At 40.3% G+C, this 19,452-nt stretch overlaps 2 protein-coding genes across 2 annotated transcripts; one reads left to right on the top strand and one right to left on the bottom strand.

The window, feature by feature from the left end:
- LOC121524582 (zinc finger protein 182-like) lies at positions 1-5,007 on the top strand. Its single transcript, XM_041810030.1, has 2 exons — positions 1-146; positions 1,316-5,007. Exons 1-2 carry the CDS (start codon positions 140-142, stop codon positions 4,555-4,557), a joined length of 3,249 nt encoding a protein of 1,082 aa, XP_041665964.1. The 5' UTR covers positions 1-139; the 3' UTR covers positions 4,558-5,007.
- A 2,079-nt stretch (positions 5,008-7,086) lies between these two features.
- On the bottom strand, positions 7,087-14,320 carry LOC121523783 (zinc finger and SCAN domain-containing protein 2-like). The gene is made up of 2 exons (XM_041808820.1): positions 13,938-14,320; positions 7,087-10,336 (listed from the first exon to the last, which is right to left on the bottom strand). The coding sequence occupies exons 1-2, from the start codon at positions 14,212-14,214 to the stop codon at positions 8,955-8,957; spliced, it is 1,659 nt and encodes a 552-aa protein (XP_041664754.1). The 5' UTR covers positions 14,215-14,320; the 3' UTR covers positions 7,087-8,954.
- Positions 14,321-19,452: the final 5,132 nt, after the last annotated feature.

Below are 19,452 nucleotides of genomic sequence, written 5' to 3' on the forward strand. Positions count from 1 at the left end.
ATGGCGGCGACGTCGACGTGCAGCCAGTCAATGAGGCGTCTACGTATCTATGGTCCTGTACCGTTCAGTGTTCATAGAGCTGTGTTAGCCTCCGCTACCGTCTGGTCTCCTTCTCTGTCTCTGGTCTGAGTGGTTTCAGATGTCAGGTTGGTTTACTGAAGCTAGCTATAGACAGGAGAGAGTTAGCCTCAGCTAGCTCCTGATAGTAACATGATTGATGTTATTAATGCTAACAGAGAGCTAACCTTCATAGACAGGAGAGAGTTAGCCTCAGCTAGCTCCTGATAGCAAAATGATTGATGTTATTAATGCTAACAGAGAGCTAACCTTCATAGACAGGAGAGAGTTAGCCTCAGCTAGCTCCTGATAGCAACATGATTGATGTTATTAATGCTAACAGAGAGCTAACCTTCATAGACAGGAGAGAGTTAGCCTCAGCTAGCTCCTGATAGCAACATGATTGATGTTATTAATGCTAACAGAGAGCTAACCTTCATAGACAGGAGAGAGTTAGCCTCAGCTAGCTCCTGATAGCAACATGATTGCTAAGTTTAGACTTTGTTTTTAATATGTTTTAAGGTTTATTTAAAGGGTGTGAACGTCTTTATCCTGATTTGAACCAGTGTTATGAATCAAACTGTCATCATGTTAAATGTCTCTTTAGTTATTTTGTCAGTAAAACCATATTAACTGTTTTTTTTTTTTTAATTATAAAAAATAACTAAGGAAGAATGCTTCAAGACGCTTTTGTCTGAACTTCTTAGATATTCTAGATATTTCAGTTAGATTAAGCCTCTGGTACCATGAGTTGTCCCTTCCGGTGCATCTCAGTAAATAAGAATATCATCAAAAAGGAGATCATTCCAGTCATTGATTTCAAACAGGTAAACTCCTTTATTATATAGATGTATCACACACAGACTGATATTTTCAAGTGTTTATTTCCTTTAATTTTGATGATTATATCTTACAGATAATGAAAACCTAAAATTCAGGATCTCAGAAAATAAGACTATCACGTCAAACCAATAAAAAAAGATTTTTAACATGGAAATGTTGGACTACTGAAAAGTATGAACATGTGCAGCCCTCAGTGCTTGGTCTGAGCTCCTTTTGCATGAATTACTGCATCAGTGCAGCGTGGCATGGAGGCGATCAGCCTGTGGCACTGCTCAGGTGTAATGGAAGCCCAGGTTGCTTTGATAGTGGCCTTCAGGTCATCTGCATTACTGAAATAAATCAACTTGAGATGCACCAGTAATTTCACTTTGTTTTTTTGTGACCTCCCCTGATGTCTCCCTTTGTGTTCCTGCAGAAACCCAGCAGCTGAATAAAGAAGAAGGAACCCTGGAGCAGCAGGAGAGGAGCCCCAGCATGGACCAGAAGGACTGGGACCCCCCCCACATTAAAGAGGAGGAACTGTGGATCAGTCTGGACGGGGAGGAGGCCGATCCCACTAAGTTCCCCTTCATTCCTTTCCCTGAGAAGCTGCAGTGGGGCTTCGGTGTGGACCAGAGGGACACGGAGCCCCCGCATATTAAAGTGGAAGAGCAGCTTCAAGGATTGGAGGATGCTGACACCACCCACTTCCCCTTCACACCTGTCTCTTTGAAGAGTGAAGATGATGAAGAGAAACCTCAGACCTCTCATCTTCATCAGAGACAGAGAGGAGAGGAGAAAAGAGCTGATGGAGAGGCAGAGAAAGACTCTGAGTCAGATGATGTGACCGAGGAGTCCTCTGACTCTGAGGCTGAAGCCTGCGATGATGACCAGAAGGATCCTGATGGGAAACCGTTCCACTGCTCTGTGTGTGGGAGCGGTTTCAGCCATAGAAGAAGTCTGAATGTTCACATGAGAAACCACAAAAGAGTCAAAGTTTTTTGTTGCTATATTTGTAAAAAAGCTTTTTCTCAGAAGTCAGGGCGGGGCAAGCACATGAAAACTCACGCTGGAGAGTGGCCATTCGAGTGCCAGTACTGTAGCAGAACATTTCATCACAAAGGATCTTTAAGACGTCACATGATGCTCCATCCTGGGTGGAAACCGTATCCCTGCAGTAGCTGTGGAGACAAATTCAGATCAAAGAAACAGCTTAAAATCCACCATTGTACATGGAAGACATCCCACCCTACCATGAAGAGAGAGACAGAAGAATGTGATGCAATGTTTGCTGACAACAACCTGCTGGTGACCCACATGAAGATGCACAAGAGCAAGAAGCTGTTCATCTGCACAGTTTGTGGCCACAGATCGCCCTCTAAAACTCACCTGGAGGTACACATGAGAACGCATACTGGAGAGAAACCATACAGCTGCCCCTTTTGTGACAAAAGATTCTCACAGAGCGGACTCATGAGGCAGCACATGGCCGTCCACCTGGGGGAGCAACCCTACCGCTGCTCTGACTGTGGGAGAAAGTTCTTCTGGCAGTATCAGATGAAGAATCACAAGTGCAGCAGAACGCCCTTCTACAGAAGATTTTATGATCAGAGCTATAAAAAATCAGAACTTGCAAACTCAAACCTGGATGCAGAAGATCCTGACAACACTGACGCTGATTTTTGGAAAGGAACAAGAAAATATCACTCAGGTTTTACGTATCAGAGACATAAAAAAGTCTCCGTTAACAGTGGGAGTAATGTTAGAGAGGAGAACTTTGGTGGTTCTTCTGATATGGCCAAAAATGAACTAAAGAAGCAGAACACTGTTGACATTGATTTAGGCAATCGATTTAAGCAATCTAACTCTGGCCTGAAGTTTCTGAAAAGGGAGGATTCTTTTACTGGTAACAGGACTTCCTCAGCCAGCGTTTCTGCATCTAAAAACACCGACTCTCTGCACACGAACAAGAAGTGTGACAAAACTGAGCAACCGTTTAGCTGTCCATACTGTGGGGAAGGATTCACAACAGGAGGATGCTTTACAAAACACATCCATGTCCACACGGGAGAGAAACCACTCAGGTGTGTTGTTTGTGAGGAAATATTTACTAAGGAGTCTGAGTTACTCAGTCACGTTTGTGTTGGAGAATCTTTAGAGCCTTATCAGAGCGGGACTGAAGGAGAGAGTCCAGCCAAGAAATCCTTCAAGTGCTCATTTTGTGCCGAAGAGTTTGGCTGTAAGGACGATCTGCTGGTGCACATGAGAGTTCATACTCAGGAGAAACTATTCAACTGCTCAGTTTGCAGTCAAAGGTTTCCTAAGCAGGAGGATTTAAGTTTTCATTCCCCATGTCACACTGTGGAGAAACCTTTCTGCTGCTCCGTGTGTAACAAAGACATCACTTACGACTCTTTGATTGAACACATGAGAATCCACAGCAGACAAACGCAGCTCAGCCTCTCAGTCTGTGACATGGAGGTCCACAGAGCTGAGCAGATCCACAGAGACTGTGACGAGACGATCTTTGGTTCTGATGGAATAGAAGAACATGAGTCAGGCAAAGCACCTTCAGATCCAGAGAGACATTTACAACCAGAGACTTGGGAGGAAACTAAAGACTCTTCAGAAGATAAGGAGACAGAAGAACACCTGCCAGGTTTTACCTCTCTCAAGACAGCAGCAATATTTAACTCGCACAAAGACTTCTTCTCTCCACACAGATATCCTGTCCTGAAGATCCACAGATACATTCCCACAGGAGAGGAACTCCTCCATGGATCTGACAGAGGAAGTCTGGGCCCAGATGTGAAGGCTGACAACGGGATAAGGAGACGAGTAAAACAGGAAAATACTGAGCCTCCATGTATAAAGGAGGAGCTGGAGGAGGTCCAGATCAGTCCGCCTGATGCCACCCTCAATCTAGTCTCTGTGAAGACTGAAGATGATGAGGAGAAACCTCAGACCTCACAGCCTCATCAGAAACATGATGAAGAGATGGAAACAGTCTTTGGTTGTAAAGGTCTCTCCGAATCTGGGTCTTTCTCTGTCTCTGCTCATCCTGAGGTCAAAACTGAAGACTCCTGTGACACTGATGACAGTGATTTTTGGAAAGAGACCAGAAGACCAGATCCAGGGTCTAACTCTGCCAATAAAACCTCAGTCTGCTCAGACGGTAAAGATTCAGGATCTGAGAGTGATTTTTGGGAAGAAAGAAAGAAGAAGCTGCCATCAGATTCAAACTCTGTGAAGAACGATGTCTCTTCCTCAGATGAGAAGAGTCACACTCAGAAGAAAACACACAGCTGCGCCACCTGTGGGAAAAGTTTTGATGCAGTCAGGTATTTGAACAACCACATGAGGTCTCATCAAGAACGGAAAGCCTTTATTTGCCCTGTCTGTGGTCTAAAATGTCTCTTCAAGTCCCGCTTGAGGATGCACATGTTGACACATTCAGGAGAGAAACCATTCAGTTGTCCCGTGTGTGGGAAAAGATACGCCCAAAAGGCAGGTATGAATGCCCACCTGGAGACCCACAGTGAGGAGAAGAAACACAGGTGTGACGTCTGCGGCCTGAACTTTGCTTGGTTTACTGAGCTCAAATACCATCGGTGTGTCAGGAAGTCCTCAGGGGAAAACCCCGCCTGGACCAAGACCATGTCCCCTCTGTCAGCATAAACATGGATCAGTTCTCTGTCTGAGACCTGGTCTGATAAAGGACCAGAATCTTTGAGGATTAACTCTTAAATTAAGCTTCACTCATTTGTTATTTTGGGGCTTTAATGATTTTTTTACTAGAAAGTTTTGGAATTGTTCCTTTAGATCACCTCAGCCAGTCTGCGACATGTTTATACAGAACATTTCCTTCTTTACAGGCAGCAGGTTTAGACTGGACTCTTGGTTTATTCTTTACAAAGACAGGTGATTTGGGATTAACAGTATATTCATCATAATAATGATATCAGACAATATTAACCCCTTAAAGCCTGGAAACACCAATTATAGCTAGAAAATTCTATTTTTTGTGGGTGGGTGATATTTTGACCTTTTTAACCAGTTATTTTGTATTTTATCTCATATTTTCAACACCAAACTTTGACTTCATAATCCCATAGTTTGACCTTTTAGACTCACAATTTTAATCATATTTTGACTTTTAATTTCATGATTACAAATTTTGTTTCATATTCAGACCTTTAGACTCATGATTTTGACTTTCTTTCTAATATATTTGCCTTTAAAAACATTATTTTAATTTCATGTTTGACCTTTGTGAACTAATAAATGTTCTTTTCTCAGATTGTGAGCCTTTAAACTGATCTTTTTAACGTTTTAAATGTCAGCACTGTTGATGACTTATTCTAAGTTTTTATATTTTATTCCTGGTGAAATAAGGTTGACAGTTTCTGGTTAAAAAGGTGACCCTGTTAGACCCTCAGGTTAGTCCTGAATCCAGAATCCGGCCCCTGCTGCGATTGAGTTTGACACCCCTGTTTAAAGGGGTTAAAATGTAATTATTGAATAATTGTCTGTCGATCTTTACAGCTGACACATTAGGAGGATAGACAGAGTGTTCAGCGTCCCCTAACCAAACATACATTTTTTTGTGGTTTAAAAAGAATCCGGCCCCTGCTGTGATTGAGTTTGACATCCCTGATATAATGTGATAAAAATCCTGAATTTGTGCCTGAAGCTTTACTCTGTGTTAGCTTGTGTAGAGGTTTGGGGAAACACTTAAACAAATACAAACTTAACCTTAGTCTGTAAATTTCATTTAGTTGCACCAAAAGAGGATTAGTTGGTTCAGGATGAGTCGAATACAAAACAGCTAACCCTGACTCTCACCCTAAAACTGGAAAATGAGCACAGAGTATCCAGAAGTTCATAATGAGAAACAGTCAGTACGATCTGAGAGGAACAGTAATTTATCATAAACCAAAGATACAGATTTCAGATCTCATAGTCTGTATGTTAGAAGAAGAATTCCACAGATTTACTCTCTGAGGTGTAAAAACATGCAGAACATCGATGAGGACTGTAGAAGAATCAAAAGGTTTAGAAATACACCATGGAAATGCAAGTTAATATAAATATGTAATTATGCATTTATTTCAGATGAATGTTAACAGCAACAAAGCATCAGCGTTGTTCTCTGCACTTCTGTGATGCTTCTGTTTATGTCAGATAAGAGGGGGAGGTTTTAATACGCTTTAGCTTAAGCCTGTCAGTTAGCTTGGAGGTCCTGAAATTTACTTTTACCTTGTAAAAAATTTTTTATTTGTTGCAAATGAACCCAGATAAATTTCTTTCTTTTATTCTTAGCATCACTAGCATCACTAGCTGAGGTTACAGTCTGTGTGTATGAGGCCGTAGCCTGTGTTAGCTTAGCATCACTAGCTGAGGCTACAGTCTGTGTATGAGGCTGTAGCCTGTGTTAGCTAAGCATCCTTAGCTGAGGCTACAGTCTGTGTATATGAGGCTGTAGCCTGTGTTAGCTTAGCATCATTAGCATCACTAGCTGAGGCTACAGTCTGTGTATGAGGCTGTAGCCTGTGTTAGCTAAGCATCCTTAGCTGAGGCTACAGTCTGTGTATATGAGGCCGTAGCCTGTGTTAGCTTAGCATCACTAGATAAGGATACAGTCTGTGTGTATGAGGCTTTAGCCTGTGTTAGCTTAGCATCATTAGCATCACTAGCTTAGGCTACAGTCTGCGTGTATGAGACTGTAGCCTGTGTTAGCTTAGCATCACTAGCATCACTAGCTTAGGCTACAGTCTGCGTGTATGAGACTGTAGCCTGTGTTAGCTTAGCATCACTAGCTAAGGATACAGTCTGTGTGTGTGAGGCTTTAGCCTGTGTTAGCTTAGCATCATTAGCTTAGCAGTAAACACTGGTAAAGTCAAACCTCTACCTCTCGGCTCGTGCTCAGGTGTGACGTTCAGCAGGTAGAACTGCCTGTCCATCACTGAGCAACACTCCTGGTCTCCTTTTCTTCTTCTTCTGTGTTTTTAGAGGCAGATGTGCAGTTTTACCCCCACTACTGGAGAGAAAATATTCAGAGTAAATTCCTGCTGTAGATTTATTTGAAATTTACCACAAACTCAGACAGTTCAGTGAAACCTCACCTCAGGTTTTCATTTTTATTGATAAATCTTCTGTTCCATGAGATCTAAAGATTTTTTATAAATCAGTGATCACCTGCCCCTTCAGTATTTAGGTTTACAAAAATAGAAAAGGTCAAACATGTTGAGATCTTTACTCTTATATTTTTCTAGCTTTTCTTTTGCTGCCCAGTAAATGTGATTTAACACGCTCCCACCTTTTTCATTACTGCTATCATAGAAAAATAAAATAAACAAATAATAATAAATAAACACAGCATACACATACAACTCCTCTGTGTGAATTTATCTGTTAAAGTTACCGGTTCTGGTAGACTCATTTCATTCACGTATTGGTTACCTAAGTATAGAGGGGTTTCTTTGGCCAGGCATTTATGTTTAAGTTATTTAAGGCTTCTGGTGGAGAGAGGTGAAGGGGTTGGCTGATTAAAATCAATAATACTGGTAAAACAAAGATTAATCCTTCCTGTTTATCAGACACTTGTCTGGTTTCTCCATCTCTTTCTGTTTGAAGGACATAAATGAAACTTGGCTGTTTCCTTTTAAAAAATATCTTCACATTAAGACTTATTGTCCTCATTGGATTAGCATTAGCTTCTGTTGTATGTATGTTATACATGAGATTTTCTATATAAACAAATAAAAACATGTAGGCTGCTACTGTCACATCACGTACTCTGGGTAGTGGTCATTGGCTGCACTGTTCTCCACATCTCTAATAACAGTCCTCTTGGTCTACATCACCGTTTCAATATTTCACAGTAATTTTAGGGATATATTTGCATATTTTCATTGGAGGTTTTGGGAGAAATTTGCCTTGAAAATTTTGGCATTTTATGTAAATTTCTTTGTTTGGGAGAATTTGTTTCAGAACTTTAGTAGAAATGTTTATTCTTGGCATGAAGAGTTCCTTGAGGTCTAATTTAAAACGGCTACACAATAATTCTCTCCGTTCTTGATGACTGAAATGTTATAAAAACTTACCTGGTCTCACTAATCCCAAATGAGTGGGAGAAACAAACAAATTCATTCCAAAAAAAGCTCAAGCCTCAGGCAGCAAAAAACAAAACTCCAGAGGAAAATAAAACAGCTGTTTGACATCATTTCACAAAACGCAACAGATAACAACAGCAGCCTACATGGGAATCTTTATGTTCACATATATCTGAATGTATAAATCTAGTTTGTTTCTTTGTAAAACAGAAATATAAGACACTATTGTTTATATTCATAAAGTCAGCATGTCTTAATGCTCCTCCCCTTTTAACCACATCACGATCATGATGTTTGTGAATCTTTGTGTTTAATAAGAATTTGAATCCAAACTGTGAGACATCTGACAGGCTGGTGTTAAATTTAAACAACAATCCAGATCTTAAAAATCCAGATAATCCGGATTTAGATGAACTGAGCATCATCTCATTCACAAACAGTCTATCTCTGATGTCTGCGGTGGCTCAGCTGTAGAGCAGGTCATCACTGCACCAGAACGTTGGAGGCTCCTTTCCAAGCTCCTGCAGTCACATGTGGAGGATGTTTGAGTAACACTGACGGGCAGGTAGGGATTTAGAATAGCAGCTTCTGTTGTCAGAGTGTGAATATGACATGTAGTGTTAAAGCGCTTAGAGTGGCCAAAAGACAAGAAAAGTGCTGCAAAAGTCAAAGACTTTTAACATGAATCAGTCCATTTAAGTAAAAACAAACACACAGAAGTGAGCAGCTTGTTAGAGAGCGACATGATGAAGGCAGACATCTTTTTTATCAGTGTGGTGGGAAGCAGCTCCTCTGTTTACTCCACTACACATCTTATATTTTACATCATGGATTAAAGTCGTACTGATAGATTTGATCCCCCTCTGTAGTGATCAACAGCTGTCCCTTAGTGATAAAGAGGTGATCGCCATGAGTCTGAGACCATGTTGAACATGTTCAGATACCTGAATCCTTCCCCTGCTATGTCTTAATCAGATCAACAGACCCCACTTCCTGTTGTCCTTTGGTTGGCTCTGTCTCTGTAGGCTCCGCCTCCTGACCATCAGCTGCCATGTGCAGCTTCATGTGTCTCTTCAGATGTCCGGTCACAGTGAAACGTTTCCCACAGACCAAACAGCTGAATGGTTTCTCCCCTGTGTGAACTCTCATGTGAATTTTCAGGCTCCCCTTCTGGGCACAGCTTTTCCCACAGATGTTGCAGCTGAACGGTTTCTCTCCGGTGTGGACCCTCATGTGTTTGGTCAGATCTCCTTTCTCAGCACAGCATTTCCCGCAGAATGGACAGCTGAACGGTTTCTCCCCAGTGTGAACCCTCATGTGTTTCTTCAGGTCTGTTTTCTGGGCACATCCTTTCCCACATACGGAGCAGCTGAAGGGTTTCTCCCCAGTGTGGTACTTGATGTGGCGGTTCAGGTGTTCTTTGACGTGAAAACTCTTACTGCAGAGGGTGCAGGTGAAGGGTTTCTCACCAGTGTGGATCCTCATATGTCGGGTCATGTTCCCTCGCCCACTGAAGTTCTTCCCACAGAACAGGCAGCTGTACGGCTGCTCTCCGGTGTGACACCTCATGTGAGCCGTTAGAGATCCGCTGTCTTTGAAGGATTTCTCACAGCTGCTGCAGGGGAATGGTCTCTCTCCAGTGTGGTCTCTGATGTGTCGGTTAAGATTCCCCTTCAGGCTGAATCTCTTCCCGCAGTACGAGCACGGGAAAGGCCGCTCCTTCTCTGGAGATCCTAAGTCGCTCTCAGCAGCTTCACTGTGTTTCTGACCGTCTGAACCCGACTGACCGCTTGTTTGAGTCCACTTTAAATCACTGTCGTCAGTCTCTGCAGAGTCCATGGAGTTCTCTTCACTCACTGGTCCTAAACATGTCGTTGGATCAGAGTCCCCGTCTGACTCTGCTTCTCTAAAACACACGAGGGGTTCCTCTGGAGTGCCCCCTCCTTCATCAGTCACAGAGTTACTGTTAGACTCAGGCTGTCTGGTACTGATCCAGTCATCAGCTCCGTCTGCAGTCTCACTCCTAGAGGAGACTTTAGTCTTGACCTGAGTCTTTGGTGGTAAATGTCCCTCTGAACCAGAGTCCCTCTCCAGTCCTGCTCCTCCACAGTCCTCTCCATCAGCTCCTGACTCCTCTTCACTTTGTCTCTGATAAAGCTGTGCAGACTGGAGTTTCTCTTCATCATCATCATCATCTTCACTCTTCACAAGAACAGGACTGAAAGGGAACTTAGTCCCGTCAGCTGGACTGCTCCACAGTTCGTCCTGCTCCTCTTTAATGGGCGGGGCCTCGGTGTCCTCCTGGGGAACGTCGCCTCTACTCTCCAACGGCTGATGGTCATCTGAAGAAACCGACAAAATAAACACAGAGACATGTTCAAGTGTTTGAAACAGAGGGATGTGTGATTAATTAGCTTCATAGTGAGTTAAGTTTAACTAATTACTGATCAGTTCAGGCAGAAGGCAAATCAGACCCTCTATCAAAACTGTGACTGAGCTGCCAGCAAATGCTACAGCACCTTACAGTAGATACGTCATGATAAGTAACGATAACACAGGATACAATACCATTAGGGCTGGGCAGTACAGCACCATACAGTAGATATATCATGATAAATAACAGTAACACAGGATACAATACCATTAGGGATGGGCAATAAATGGAAATGTAGATTAATTCACAATGTGACCTACTGCAGTTTTTAAGTCACAGAGGGTGAAGTATTTCTGTGACCTGAAATGTGTTTTAAAATACCATTTTAATACATTTGTCAGTTATTCTAGAAAATATTGGCATTTGAATGTTAAATGAAAAAACTTCCTACTTTCCTTGTTTTTGTATATTTTTGTCTTCTTCAAAATAAGAAATCCATAAAATCATCACTCCCTTCATTACAATTCATATAAAATCTGCAATAAAGGACAAAATAATTGCAATAAGACATTTTTGTTAGATTGATTTAAATTTTGGGGATTTTTGCTTAGAAACTTTTAGAGATTTTTGCTGATATTTAAGAAATTTATTTTGACATTTTAAGGAATTGATTTGATTTTTTTTTTGGGGGGGGGGGTTGCTTTTGCTTTGAAAATTTAAACTATCTCCTTGAAAATTTGATAAATTTATTTGTAAATTTGGTGAATTTGGACTCAAATTTCTCAGGGAATTAGCTTTGAAAGCTTTAGGTAATTTCACGAAAATTTGAGGAATTTCTTTGAATTTTGGGGGGATTTTGTTGGGGTGGGGTGCAGGTTTTTTATTTTCTATGAATTTTTAACATTTATTTGTAGATTTTGGAAGATTCGGTATAAGATTCTGGGGGAATTAGCTTTGAAACCTTTAGGTAATTTCATAAAAAATTGAGAAATTTATTTGCAAATTTTTAAGAAGTTGCTTTGATTTTTTTTTTTTTTTTTTTGTATATTTATGAAAATTTAAGGAATTTATTTGAAATTTTTGGGGAATCTGATTTTTTTGGGCTGGTGTTTTACTTATTTTCTAGGAGTTTCTAAAATTTACTTCTAGATTTTGGAAGATTCAATATAAGATTCTGGGGGAATTAGCTTTGAAACCTTTAGGTAATGTCTTGAAAATCAGAGAAATTAACTTGTAATTTTTTAACAAGTTGCTTTGTTTGTTTGTTTGTTTGTCTGATTTTTTATAGTATTTTTTATAAAAATTTAATGAGTTTATTTGAAATTTCAGGCGAATTCGATTTTTTCTTGGGGGGGGGGGGCAGGTATTTTAGTTAATTTCTTAGAATTTGTAACATTTATTCCTAGATTTTGGAAGATTGAATATAAATTTCTGCTGTTTGGCTGTTATGATGTAGAAAGAGAGAAAATGTAATATTTCTCATTCAGTCTCATATTGATGAAAAAAACTAAAAAAAAAGTGTGAAAAAAATTAATTAGGGATGCACGATATTGGATTTTTGCCGATATCCAATAAGCCGATATTTATAGATTCATTTTAGCCGATACCATATTTTAATATGTTTTATGTAACTAAAAATTCAGTCCTTTGAACACAATTTTAGGTTTGGGGATGAAAAAAGAAACAAACTTTTTGTTCTTAAAACACACTTTAAAGTTTAAAGAATGAGAATGAATAAAGAACAAGATCTAAACTTACATCGGTCTGTTGGTTTGGACTAAAACTCCACAAATTTATTAGGATATATGGACAAATATTACAGTAAACTTTATAAAAGCTGATAAGCACAGCCAAAATATCGGATGTAAATATCAGCAAACATTTTGATATCTGCCCAATAATATTGTGTATGTGTATTTTAATGTATGATATTTTTATGTTTTTTTTTTTTTAATTTATGCTGTCCATTTTTGGACACAAAGAGGCTGAGTGTAACTATTTTTAATATCTTAAATTGTGAACAAATAATAATGCGTATATCTAATGTTTCTGCTCATCACTGACATATCCAAGGCTGTGATAACCCCTTTCAAGGAAATCCAATTTTGCATGAAATTTCTAAAAATTATTTCATTTTTTGTGTTTTTTCCACATTTAAAACAAGAGGATTTCCTGCTTTTAAACTGGTCGTTTAAGGGTTACATTTCTGAAAATGAATCAAAACTTAATATTTCTCATTTAGTCTCATGTTAATTAAAAAAAAACTAATGCAATAAAAAGTGTGGAAATATTAATGTATTTGTTTGTTTTTTGTTTTTTATGGTGTTCATTTTTGGACATGAAGATGCTGAGTTTAATGCTGCGTTACAGGCAACCCGTAACTCGGGAATTTCCCAGTTGAAATCTCCGAGTTCAGACCTGAAAGCGTTCCAGGCAAATTACGACTTCGGTCTGATCGCAAGGAATTCTGGTATGTAAACAAACCAACATGGCAGACATTTTAGATTTATGCTTAATCATTTCAGTCACCAAAGGAGCCTGCAACCTGCTCATTTTAGTGGAATGGATGAGGGGAAACGGCGCATAGGGTAACAGAAGCTTATACTTCATATTTTACGGTATTTGTCGTTATTTTGAAAAGCTGCCATATTGTTTAGGCAGTGATGTGACGTCACAAGTCTTAACTCGGAGTACATCGATCTGGTACGAGTTCACGGGTGGGAAGTTACGAGTTTGACTGCCGTTCCAGTGCACTTTCACGAGTGGGAAAAACACGAGTTACGGGCTGCCTGGAACGCAGCACAAGTTTTTTCTCAGGGCATCTGAGGGAAAATGAGAATGGAGCAGTTTGGATCCGAGACAGAACAAAAACATGGAGACAGATCCTTCAAAATAAAAGCACAAAATACATCATAGCAAAGACCCAGAGACCGATCCTTCAAAATAAAAGCCCATCATTGTCAGGGACCCCTGAGAACGTCTCAGATGTTCGGTTTGCACTCAGACTTTACCCAACACAACATTCAGCGATGATTAGCTAACTGAACAGATGTTTTTGTTTCTGCACGAACGAAAACAGAAGGTTCCATCCTTCCTTTAGTTATTGTCTCTGGTTTAACTTCTTCATCTGTTAGATATGCTCTCTGGTTTGACTTGTTATTCTGTTATTTATCTAAATATTGACTCTGGAGAATAAAACTCAGAATAAAGATCTTTAAATGTTAAACTCTTCAGTAGATTTGAGGTCTGGCTTAAAAAGTTCATGGAGGTCAGAATAAGATTTATCTTTAAAAAACGGATTCATTTTCTGGCTTTTAAAAACTACAACTCCCATAAGGCTTTGCTGCCCCGCCTAGACTCAGGGAGTTGTAGTTCTTCCCTGCTATCACAGAATTTATGGTTTATTGGTCATCTAACTAATTAATTAACTGTCCGGCTCTGTTTGTGACGTCACCGTACGTCATCCCGCAGACAGAAAATTCCAGAACAGCGTTTAAGTTAAAATCTAATCACCGGCGTTAGCCTCCGCTAGCTAGCGGGTCCTCCCGGCCGTGTTTCCAGGGGCTGACCTGCTCTGTGGATCCTCATCACGGCATCCAGCAGCCTCCTCTGGCGGCAGATTTCCCGCTCTGAGCGCTGCACGCGCTCCTCGTACTCCGCCACGGTCTCCTCCAGCAGAGCCACGATCTCCTCCGCCGCCGCCGTTAGCCGCTCGGTGAGCAGCGCCCTCAGCGCCGGGACTCCAGCCGCCTCTGCTGCTCCTTTTTCCAGCTGCAGCAGGAAGGCTTCCGCGGCGGACATCATCCGCTCACGGACCGACTCCCGGAGCAGCTGCAGCCCGCACATCCTCACTGTTTCAGCGGACAAAGACTCACAGCGGCACCGGGGACGGACGGAGACCACCGGACTGGTAAACAGAGCTCAGAGGAGGAGAGAGGGGGACTACCGCGACCCCTGCTGGACGGGAGGGAGAATTACAACAACAAAGGCCGAGAGCAGTGGTTCTCAACAGGTGGGTCGGGACCTGAGGTGGGTCGTGGAGCCCTTTGAGAGGGTCCCAACAACAGCTGCACTAAAACGTCCTTTAACACAGCTTTGCTATGCCTCTCTACACGGTCCAAACGAACAAGGTCCAAAAGTTAGGGCATAAAGTATAATAAATAAATAAATAAATAAAATAAAACAAAATAAAACTGGCAAAAATTGGGAAAAAGTGGCAGAGAGAAAATAGAAGAGCAAGCTAGGCAGACCTTGGAGCTTCAGAAGAGTTTAAACAAACATTCATTATTCAGTATACCAGAGGTTCCTCATGTTCTCCTGTATTCTTATGAGGCTGTCTGGTCTCTGGTAGTATAGCAGACAGCAGTTAATTAGGGGGGCGTCCATATTATGACTATGGAGTGCACAAGACAGCCGAGCAGAAGGTCATTATCTTCATGACATCACTTCCTGTTTGTACCTGTGAGCGCTCTGCAGACAATGAGAGGATGGAGACAGAAGAACAGTCTGATCATTCAGGTGTAAAAATGTCATAAATGTCTGTAAACTACTGATGAATGCAGTCAGAATTCTATGTAGAGGTGTTAATAAATGTTTTCTCTTAGTAGAAAACCAACTGTGAGTCTCAGAGAAATACTTGTGTGGAGTTAGAAAGATCTTTATGAATCCACGCTGAGTTCACGTCTTTGTTAGCCTATTGTTTGTTAGCTTCTATGAAGGAAAAGGGACAATATTGCCTGTTAAGTTCAAGACTATTGTTTAAAACATGAAATGTAGTTTAAAGATGTTTTTCCAGTGTTGCCTTTTTTTTTGTGCGAACTTTATGACATGGTTTAATTAAAATTTAAAGGATTAATGCTAGTCGTTAGCGCTAAATGCAAAGCGCTAGCGACTAGCATGCTAATAGCTAGTGTGAGATGCTAACGGCTAGCGCGACATGCTAGTGCGGGATGCTAGCAGCTAAAAGGCAATGCTAACAGGTAGAGGGGGATCTGGCAGCTAGCTGGGATGCTAATTTTAGTTTTAATGTTGAAATAGATGCTTTGTTACTTTATGATTGATGCTAATAAATGCTAATCATGAAGCTAATTGTTATTCTGGTCAGTGAAGCAGCACAGACAGCGCTTCTTTAGCCTTAAAGGACATTTCATCTGTTTTTTTTTTAACATAAATCTCTTTCTTTTGGCTTGATTCTCCCACTTTAATAGTTTAAATGAGATTAAGATTTATTTATTTATTTTGATAAGTGTAGTAAGTGTAAGTGAATTTGCAGGAATTATTTCATTTATATTTATGTTTTATGATGTAGTTTATTACAATCTATAAGAAAAAATATAAAAGAGAGATAAAAAGAGAATAACTGATCAATTTAATGAATGAATATTTCAGTGCTTTGTTTAAAATACCTTGACATACAGTAATTCATGGTGAGTAACTCATCTTTTGCTGCTGAATGCTAATTATTAAAGCACCAGCCATTTATTTGATGGTATTTTGATGTATTTTCTTTTACTATATTCATTTCTTTTCCACAGTAATGTTGGTTTGATATCAGTTTGGGTAGCTGTTACTGAAATGTGTTCTTTTTTCTCCTGAAACTTTAAACTGTGTGTTTAAATGAGTGAATTTTTAGGTCTGAACTCCATTTAACTATCACTATCAACTAAAATGATTTAGTGAATCTGGTCAAAAATCCAGTAATGGTATTCCTTATTTCCTTGGTTATTCCTCTGTCAGATTCAGTGAAATAAGTGAATGCGGTCTGATGTGAAGAACAGAAATAGATCCAGATAACTTACAGTTCTGCTCTGTTTGTCTAGGTTGTTTTTTTGTTGTCCAATGAAGAACCAGAACGTAGATGAACTTTGTGATGGTTAGCCCAGAGAGAGCGAGGACCCAGCGTGGCCAGCCGTATGACCTGCCCCAGGGGACGGCGGATTGGTGGATTGACTGGTTCAGATCCAGATAAGACACACACACTGTTAAAGCTAGCAGGGTAGTAATAGAACCGACACTGAACACACACATGTGGATTTATTTATTTGTTAGTTTATTTGGATCTCCATTAGTCAGTACTGAAGGACCAACATCTTCTCCTGGGGTCCACACAGATAATCACTAAACATCCACATAAATGACAATGATAAAAGTCCAAACAGGAGAAACATCCAAGATGTAAAAATCCTACTGAAAACAAGGGCAGTGATAAGAGTAGAATAACAGCTCCAACAGACACCAATAACAGCAGAAAGAAGCAACTATCAGAAAGCTCATCTCTCATTGGCTCATATTAAAGGGACTGTCTGTAAATTTGACATTTACCAACCATGTTTATTTTCCATGTGAAGGTGAACTTTAGTCTGATGGAAACATGACGCCCTAACTGTCTCTCATGGTTGTGTCATCAATCCTCTAGGCTCCTCTCATTAGAAGGTATTCGGGCATGAAAATCAAGGACGTCCCACAATCCTCAGGGCCAGAGGAATGGGGTGCCTGTACCATGACTACTATTACTACTGTTGGAGTTTTGTCGTGTAGGCCAGCATGTACTTTTTGGAGTGTTTTTAAAAGTTTTTAAATGTAGGGCTTTTATTTTGAAATGTTCACCTTTCCCATTAAATGGAACCCTGCATGATCAGACTAGTTCATCTTGCTGGATAGATATTTGTATATTGAACTAAAACACTCACTAGATATCTGCATGTTGAGTCATTTGAGTTTATAAAGTCACCAGGAGGCCGCCATGTTTTGGCCCGCTCTGGTACTGGGATGTCACTGAGCCGTAGCGCTCCTCTCCGTTGCTGTGGAGGAACTGGTCATTCAGACTGTCAGAATGTTTTCATGCTGTAACATGTTTCATATCAGACATGAGTTAGCTGCATTTGTCTCCCTGCTGTCAAAACTCCGACGTTCCTTCTAAGTTGTGACGCAGTTCTGTTCTCTGAGTTCCAGTTGAGGTAAGTGAGACTTTTCATGGTTTAGAAAGACTTTAAAGACAGTGAGGAGAAGAGGGAAGACTTGTGGGCAGATATTAAAGCCTGTTTTTACTTTAGAAAGAATCAGAGAGAGGACAAAAGAGCGCTCACAGAGACACTTCCTGTTAAAGAGGAGCATGTTCTCAGATCAGGAAACGTCTTCTTTTTCATCCTAACTGTGCCTCGGTGTAGAAATACACACCATTAGAGCTGATTTTAGCCACTACAGCTCAAATACACACCCTTATCTCCACTGCACCTCTACACCAGTGCTCTGGTCCTACTGGTTTCTACACTAACTGGTTTCCATAATCCAGCGGTGGTGGTGTTTACTCCACGTCCTGGCTTCTGTCACAGCATTAGACACACATTCACAAACATGTTAAGGCAGATAACCAGAATCCATCTCTATATTTTCTTCCTCTTGGCTCCTTCTTCACATTCTAAATGTAGGTAAATATCAGAGGATGTAGAACACAGTCCATATGTTAGTGTGTAGTTTCTCTATGAAGCTCATCATCAACAGCTTAGAGAGAAGCTGTAGTTCACTGAAGGCTGACAGCCTCGTCCTTCTTATTTATTGATCCCAGGGAGAGAAGAGTTCAGACCAAAGAAATAATCCAACTATAAATGACAGATAAAAACTAGACCTGGTTCCCTCAGGTCTCCAAGTCCACTCCATAATCCTTCCAAGCAGACAGAGTCTGATATTACAGTTTTTCTCCCTTGGTTTGGCTCATTTCTTGAACAGAAACTACATTCTCAAAATAATATGGACAAAGCTCCAAACCACTCGGCAAGTGTTCACAACAGAATTGAATTTCTCCTTCATTTCATCAAATTGCAAATATCTTTGTACATTTTTTAATGTCTCAGTACATCTTTGCTAATGATTAAGTACAGTTAGCCTGCATTTAGCACAGTTTCCAACTGAATAGATCTTGTTGATCTAAACTGATTGTTGACTTCTCAGTCTAATGGTTGTTCTCTCCAAAACATGTCAGCATCATTTCATTGTAGAAGTCATCACATGCACAATAGTCTGCTCAGTGGTCAAAATTAGTCAAGAACATACTGTAAAACCATGAATACCAAACGTGAATCTCTTACAGTTTTTGCCAATTGCTAAAACACAATTTTGTAAACTAGGCTGGTTTTATCAAAATGCTTAACACAGTTCACAAAACCACACACCCAAACTGCAAAATAGCTCATATATCCTGCAAAATGAAGCACTGGAACCAAAACTACATACAGCATCATCAGAATCAAACTTTTGCACCAAATGGCTCACACTTCATTCATATTACCAGGTTTTTGTCTAACCATCGATACACTGTTGGGCTGAATGAAAAGCACTGTCATCTTTAGCATGCTTGCCTTAATACTAAAACAGTTCAAATTGTAGAACATTCTTCAGATTGTTCACATGCACAGAAATATTTGCAGAAACACACACACTGTTGAAACATTTTTTTTTCTATTTTTCACCAAACAAGTCAGTGCAACATATGCACAGCAGATATATTTACACTGGAGTGGACAAAAATATTCTCACAAAAACAGTAACTTGAAAAATAAATTGCAGTAAAAGTGTGCAGAAAAAATAAATAGACAAAAAGAGGCAAGAAAAATAATGAGTTGATTGGTTGATGACATGATCAACTAAGGTTGCTCTGATTTCATTTGAAAGTTGTTGTCTTCTTTGGCCATGAACTCCTCTACCAGCTCTCCCCCTACCTCTCACTCTTCCTCCCCCTCTCATTCTCATTCTCACCCTCCCTCTTCCTCTTCCTCTCTCTGCAACGTCCTCCATTGTTGTTATAAAAAAAGGTTCTCTCCTGAGGTCTTTTTATAGTGCTTACTTCCTGATTGAGGTGCTAACAATTAACCATTAAGCTGTTTGGCCAGGTGGCACATATATCGGCCAATTAGCTCACATAGTGTCATATTGAATGGCGGTGTTTGGAAATGGCAAACTTGTGACTTTATGTCAGGTTGTTGTGTCTTATGCAGAGAACCGTGTTCAGTGCATTTACAGTTATTCTCAGTTGCTTTGGTACATTTCTCGAATCATCCTCCACATTTGCAAAACAGTAAGTGCATTTCT

This window comes from Cheilinus undulatus, linkage group 16 (genome assembly GCF_018320785.1).
Source record: "Cheilinus undulatus linkage group 16, ASM1832078v1, whole genome shotgun sequence".
Taxonomy (NCBI): domain Eukaryota; kingdom Metazoa; phylum Chordata; class Actinopteri; order Labriformes; family Labridae; genus Cheilinus; species Cheilinus undulatus.